The sequence below is a fragment of the Atta colombica genome, unplaced genomic scaffold (assembly GCF_001594045.1).
Source record: "Atta colombica isolate Treedump-2 unplaced genomic scaffold, Acol1.0 scaffold268, whole genome shotgun sequence".
In the NCBI taxonomy this organism is placed as follows: domain Eukaryota; kingdom Metazoa; phylum Arthropoda; class Insecta; order Hymenoptera; family Formicidae; genus Atta; species Atta colombica.
The window spans coordinates 573585-580547 of record NW_017259368.1 but is presented as its reverse complement, the minus strand read 5'-3'; the positions used below and the strand labels follow the sequence as shown (position 1 = coordinate 580547).

Below are 6963 nucleotides of genomic sequence, written 5' to 3'. Positions count from 1 at the left end.
AATGGGGGCACAGAAATCGCCGAATAAAAAGAAGAAGGGCACGTTAGCTCGGTTTTGTCTGACCTGATCCAGAGCAAGTAATATTATATGCGCAATGACGGTCAAAGCACAAAAAGATTCGGCCGCGACGAATATACATGAGGGCGGCTTACTGATAACGACAGCTTGCCAGAAATGACAAAAGGCAGAAAGGGTACGACGGAAGACTGGAAAATCTCAAACAGAATTGAATGACATTTCCTCTACCGTTCACATTCCATGTTTTGCATGTTTATCATTAATCTTTGTTATCGATAAATACATAATATTCATTTAATAAAGAAGGAAATAATTATAAATTCCCTAGATATCTTCAACATTTAAAAAAGAGTGTTATTCTTTCTTTTAATTATTATGTATTTTATTATTGTATTATATTATTGTACAAAAGAAGCTAAGACTTGCGGATTATCTTCTTTATATGTCTTGATGCATTATTAAACGCCAACGTTTCGTGAACATTGTAGTACATCTCATCAAGGCGACAAGCAACCTGATACTGAGCTACTTCTCTGAAAGATTCCCTTTATGTATGATTTAACAATATATCAAGACACGGAGATAATCCGCAAACACACAGAGCAACTTCTTCTTTGAAGAAAATACCTGTGTATACATAATAAACGTCAGAAACGTTTATTATGTATAATTCTTATTAAATAATTTATTAAAGATAGATAAATACATACATATTATGTTTAATTATAAACATTTAATTGTAACGATAAAATTTCTTTTAGAAACAAAATCTAAGAAAATTTACTTTTTTTTTCTACAATTATAATTTAATAAATGTAAGTAAATGTATATAAAAGAAATTTAATGATAAGTTAATTTCTTATTCTAAAGATAATCCGTTCGATCATTTCGAAGCTTTCTTTTGCGGGAAATCCAACATGTATCGTTCTTCTACCAGCGGATTAAATATTCTCGTCCTTAATTAACAAAGTATTTAAGGAAAATTCGAGAAATCTTTGAGAACTTTAAGAACATAGACTAATTATTGACTTTCCTTCCACTCTCTTAATTGCGGATAATTTGCGGAGTTGTATTCGCGCGAGGATTTGCACGGTAGCTCTGCATTTTATCTTAAAATAAAAGTTCTAAGTGATGTACTTACATACAAAACACTCGAATAATACTATCGACTGGTAAACATGCTTCAAAATGTAATATGCTTTATAATTTTTGTTATTGTTTACGAAATGATAATTGATCGTCATAAAAAGGTAAATATAATATAAGAAACAGAGAATTTAATTACAATCTTATTCTTTTTCAAGACACTTTAATGTGTTGCGTTAGTTTAGTTTATTTAATAATTAAAGTTTTTCTAATAATTCGGGTTCAATTAAAATATATTAATAATAATAATAAATATAAAAATAATAAAAAGTTTTTAGATCTAACACAAGTTTTTAGAACCTTTTAGAGCCATACAAGTTCTTCAAAGTGTATAAAAATTGTTTTATTGATACAAGTCACATTTGTAATTGTCGAGTTATATTAACACTGTTTTCTCTTATATCAGCTTGTATCTATTAAACCAGACAAGCTATTTATATAAATTCGTTTAAATTCATTTAATTAAGTATATAAGTTGACAATTATCTTGATCAATTTTTTTTTCAACGCAATGTTTGACAAATAAATTAATAACTTTGACTTAATACATTTAATTACTGTATGATTTGTCACTAATTTAAGTAGAATAATTATATATTTGAAGGGTCTAAAACAAGAATTGAAATGTCTGTATTTTGTCTTATTAAATAAACATGAATTTTTGTATACGCTAAGAACTTGTGTTGATTCTAAAAGGCTTTTTTATTGTATTAGTTTATCTAAGTTAATTTTTTTTCGCATGTCGTATTAATATACATATAGAAATGGTAGAAAGAGATGAAAGAAATTTTAAAAGAGAAGAATAAATATACGCAAATAGAACAACTCGTACTCGCGATTATTTTATTTATATAAATTACATTTTTTATTTATATATGTTGATAATTGAAAAAGTTGCGTTGACAGAGCCTCGTATTTGAGATGAAGTTGATGTTGGTGATAGCTGACGCCAGAAATTCATTATAACTTTAATGGACTAACGATATTGGTGATGCCAAAATTAAATTAAAGTATATAAATAAAATATATTTCTAGGATGTTTTTGTTAGCAGTGATATTCGATACGATTTTTACCTAATATAAAAATATAAAAAACTTTTACACAATATACATATATACGCAATTCATTAAATATTTTTTATAAATTACTGCAATATGTATGAATATTTCACAATTCATAGACGACTCGAAATTTCGATTGCTGAAAATTTTGGTGGCTGAGAATTTGCACTATGCAACAATTATTTAATAACTTTTGTTAAAATTCTTTCTATTTTATCAATATAAGTTTGTTAAATTCAATTATGATAATTTTGAGAGACCAAATTAAAAATATAAGTATATCGCTCTAAAATTTTTCAATATTCGTAAGTGATACGAATATTTTATAAAGATATTAATAGTGCTATTGAATATTTTATTTTTTTAATAAGATAATTATTTATCATATATTTATTATTAGTTGTTAGAAATGTTTGATCTATATATAAATTTGAAAAACGATCCTGTAAGATTAAACAGTTTTATTGTTTTACGAAAGAAATCTATTTATCTTTTGCAAAATATTACAATTTTAATAATACTAATTACTTATAGTCAATTAAGTACATTTAATTGTAATAGATTTACTTTAGATTTTAGAGAACATAAAGATGATATCAAATTTTTCGACTTATACACACTTAATAAAAATAAATATATTTTCATAACTTTCTTACAGATACAATATTTACGAAAATTATATCTGTATTGAGTGCTGCTCATTGTTGCCTACATTTTAGTGTAGCACTCCGAATCAAAGGTACTTATGGTACAAATGTTCTGCTTTCATCTGTATTTTCCCGGCAGTAATGCCGTGTTTACGCTCGCTGTAAATTTGCTCTCCCTCATTAAGGTGCGAGCTGCAAACGGGGAAAAAATATGTTGCGGAAACCATCCGTGAAGGTAAGAATGGTAACGTCTCTGTTCCATCTTGCGAAACTGTGTTTAAATGACGTAAGAGTGAATAACGTGCCGTACAAACATACGACTGTTCCGTTTGACCAAGAAATCATCGAGGTACGGAGGCGAACTGTTAAATCATGGAAAAGCAATGTGTTTACCGTTATTATTAACGGGAGAATCATCTGTCAAATCTTCGTACTCGCTGATCACGATCGCTAGTATAACGACGACTATCTACGATGAACCGACCGATGATCGACGTTGATCGATGACACAAAACGGATATATTAAATTTCATTAAGTACTAAGTCACGTGTGATTTTTGTTTTTAATTAAGTAATAAAAGAGGGAATTGCATGGGAATGCAATCTACTTTTCGATATCGGTTTTTATAATTTACAGTAGAATTTTATCGTAAAACTTTGTGGTTTTTCGTTGGCTAGAACTCGTCTCAGAATTCATTCGAGATTTTGTTCTTTTGACTTCGATATTCCCTTTGTAAATGGCTACATATGTCTCGAGAAAACGTTAACACTTTGCCGTATGAAAGTTATGTTAGACTATCGCTTTTCATTTTTTGTTGGATGGTTGAATTGCTTGATTTTCTTCGCCGGCTCGACGGTCGTCCATGAGAACGCAACAGAAATCGATGTCGCGTCCAGAATCTTATCGCGACCTAAGAGATACTTGATTTTTCCGGAAGGTTGTAATTTTCAGGTAAATATAATATACATATAAATTTATAAGAGTTTCAAATATGACCGAAGTTAAATTAGTGCTTAATAATATTTCTATGTAAATACTCTTCTAGTTATATAAAATACGCGGCAATTATAATTAGATTTGAAACGTAATCGTAAGCTGAAGCTGTAATAATATTGTCACAAATTAAATTAATTATTAATTTAATACTACTAACCTCTTAAAACATTGTAAGGAATTTATTGCGATAAACCTATCTCAGCCAAATAATGAGATATCAATATCTATCTTTGATCGTATTCGATGCTTTTTTATTTATTTGATTTATTTATATAACGGTTTTGTTTAACTTATTGTATATATTTAAATAACACTAAAAAGAAAGATTGCTTAATATTCATAATTATTTTTAATAATTATTTTTAATTCACGAATTTTTCTAACGATTCTCGTCATGATTTATAAAACATTTGTAATATAAATTTCATTACACACACACACACACACACACACACACACACACACACACAAAATATATTAACATAAAATAATTTTTACAAGTTAAAATTAATATTTCAGAATATTTTCTCACAATGTGGAACGTTCTTTAAGCCATTTTAGGCAAGATTGCATTAGAGATCTGCAGAAAATCAAACAATCATCACATAAATTCAGCCAAGTGCTTCGCAAACGTTTTGTATGCTTTTGAAATTCTATTGCCTCTTCCAGATTTCGGTACACGGATAAAGTAGAAAAGTAAAGCGTCGCTCGTGCCGTCTGCAGACTGCGAAATTTACGCGAAAAACTGAATTTGCACGTGGATGTTTTGTGTATTTTCCAGTTAGTGTATTGTCTGACTATTGGAGCATACGGCCGAGATGGTGATTTGGTGCTGGGACTGACAGCTGCCTTAGCCTGGGAACTTCCGAATAAGGTCAACTCAAAGATATCGAATTTACTTCACCGTAGAAGCCGGAGCGTCGTATATCCAAAAATGGAAGCTTTCTTGCAATCGTGAGTGTCGTGCCGTTATTCCCTATTTTTCAATCGGCTTTTCCCCCGATCTTTCAACATGTATTCGAATTGACGAGAAGTATATCGCGGTTGAATGCATCTGAAACAATTTCAAGCATCAAAAAAATCCTTTACGATCGAATAAAAATGCAAAGAGACGCGCTTTATCTGTTATTATCGACCATTAACCATTAAACATCGATGAAAACTGTATCGAAACGATGCGAATCAATAAGTATATCAGTTAGAAAATCGATTTAATTTTATGGATGTAACTTGCGACACGATTCAGATAATGCATTCTTGGCGTTTTATGTGACTCGCGATGCGCGGTTGTTACGCATTATGAGGACGTAATTACTTTTAAGTGCGATTGCGAAACGAAATTGTTTCGAGCGTAATTGTTTTCGCGTAGCAGACGCTCCGCCGAGTTGGTCATCAAAGTTTATGCTTTTAAATTAAATTTCATTGGCAGCACCGGCCTCGACGGCAGATCCTGCGTGATGAGGGCACTCTGCGAGGCAGGCCAGCGAGATCCTGTCCAGATAGGCACGAGATCCTTCGTCCAGGAGCTCCTTCACGCCATTTTTACGTAAGTAAAGACCCCGATTTCCTTTAAGAGCATTGAATCTCTTTCGAAAGTTTCCGTATACATACGCACATCCCTCACGAATTTTAATTTTAGTTAACTGCTGATTCAATTCTCTTAATTAAAAAACGAATAGAGAATTCGATTGATAAGACGAGTAATAAGACTTCGGAATTAGGATAGTTTAGCTGTACATAACATCAGCAAAACAGCCAATATCAGTTAAAACATTTTCTTGTAAATACGTCCTAAAATCATCAATTATAAAAAACAAAACAAAATTATTTCGTTTTTAAGGGGATCTTAAAGTCTGCATTTCCGACTAAATTATATAATTTTTGTATAACAATTACTTTTTTCCTTTCTTATTAATTTAAAAATTCTTTTCCAAGATTAAAGTATACGCATTAATACGTGTCTGTGAAGTGAAGTCTATGCTAAAAATAACAAAAAATTTCGAAATTAAAATCTTTACTATTTCTTAGTCTAATATGGCGCTTCAGAGCTATCATGTTGTGAAAACATTTGCATATAAAAACTGTGCAATCTGTATTTAACGAAATAGTCCACAAATTAGTTTGAAGTAATAATATGGAGTTCTTAAAATTAAACTTAAATGTCTAATTAAAATCTAATTGTTATACAAAAATTTATGTGTATATGGCGTGCGTGAGATATTGATGTAGTGATGTATCACTACATCAATGACATGTAAATCGTTTGTATGTAAGTGCTATTTTCAATATGACTTTAAGATAGCTTATGCAGCGCAATTATCATATTTTGCTGCAGTTTTAAGTAAATATATAACGCTTATGGAGTAAGTGAATCCAAATTAATTTTTACATAACAATCAAGGCGAACAGAAAAATTAAATAACTTTTAAATCAATAAGAGACTTGTGCTCAAATTTGACACAGATATTCAGATGTAGTAATAGAACAATATATGAAATTTTAATATTTTTAATAATGTTCCGAGTGTGACACATACATCTTTAAATCGAATTCCAACCGTAACTCTACGACGTGCGATTCTGTTCGCAGATTGCCAAAGGATGGTGCCAAATTCGAGCGGTCGGCGGACCACGCTTACGATCGCGCATACGAAACGGGTGGAGACTGCGAACGGCTATACCCCACGTGTCAGCACTCCATTTATGACATGGACTTTTGAAGTTGCAGCAGAAGCTACGACAGACCTCTCACCGCATCGTTCGAAAAACCCCGTCGTCCCACAAAACTACAGAGTGTAAATCTGATGGGAAACTTGCGGCGAAGTTTCTCTGGCAGCCGTCCTATTCCGCGGTGATTTTTCTGCTTGATGTTACGGTGGCTTCGCGCGTCGTTTCGTGACGCATTGGACTGACGACTGATAAAACGGTCGACCTGTTGTATTGTTGGTTTATCGTTATTACAAACGTTTCAAACGCCGATTAAATGTGACTTTGTCGTTCTTTATTGAAAGAGAAGAGACACCACACGAGAGATAAATGTATCAAAATTTGAGTTTTGTATATCTGTTATTTTAAAAAAGATTATTTATTTAAA

At 31.3% G+C, this 6963-nt stretch overlaps 1 protein-coding gene across 1 annotated transcript; it reads left to right on the top strand.

Annotated features, from left to right (window-relative positions):
• The first annotated feature begins 3651 nt into the window (after positions 1-3651).
• Positions 3652-6891, top strand: LOC108689299. Its single transcript, XM_018196023.1, has 4 exons — positions 3652-3825; positions 4652-4824; positions 5300-5416; positions 6460-6891. Exons 1-4 carry the CDS (start codon positions 3652-3654, stop codon positions 6587-6589), a joined length of 594 nt encoding a protein of 197 aa, XP_018051512.1. The 3' UTR covers positions 6590-6891.
• The last annotated feature ends 72 nt before the right edge of the window (positions 6892-6963 follow it).

Coding starts and splice junctions, on each gene's coding strand:
- LOC108689299 (XM_018196023.1), top strand. CDS start 3,652: ATGAAAGTTATGTTAGACTATCGCTTTTCATTTTTTGTTGGATGGTTG. Junction 4,825..5,299: donor ATGGAAGCTTTCTTGCAATC/GTGAGTGTCGTG, acceptor TTTCATTGGCAG/CACCGGCCTCGACGGCAGAT. Junction 5,417..6,459: donor CTCCTTCACGCCATTTTTAC/GTAAGTAAAGAC, acceptor TTCTGTTCGCAG/ATTGCCAAAGGATGGTGCCA.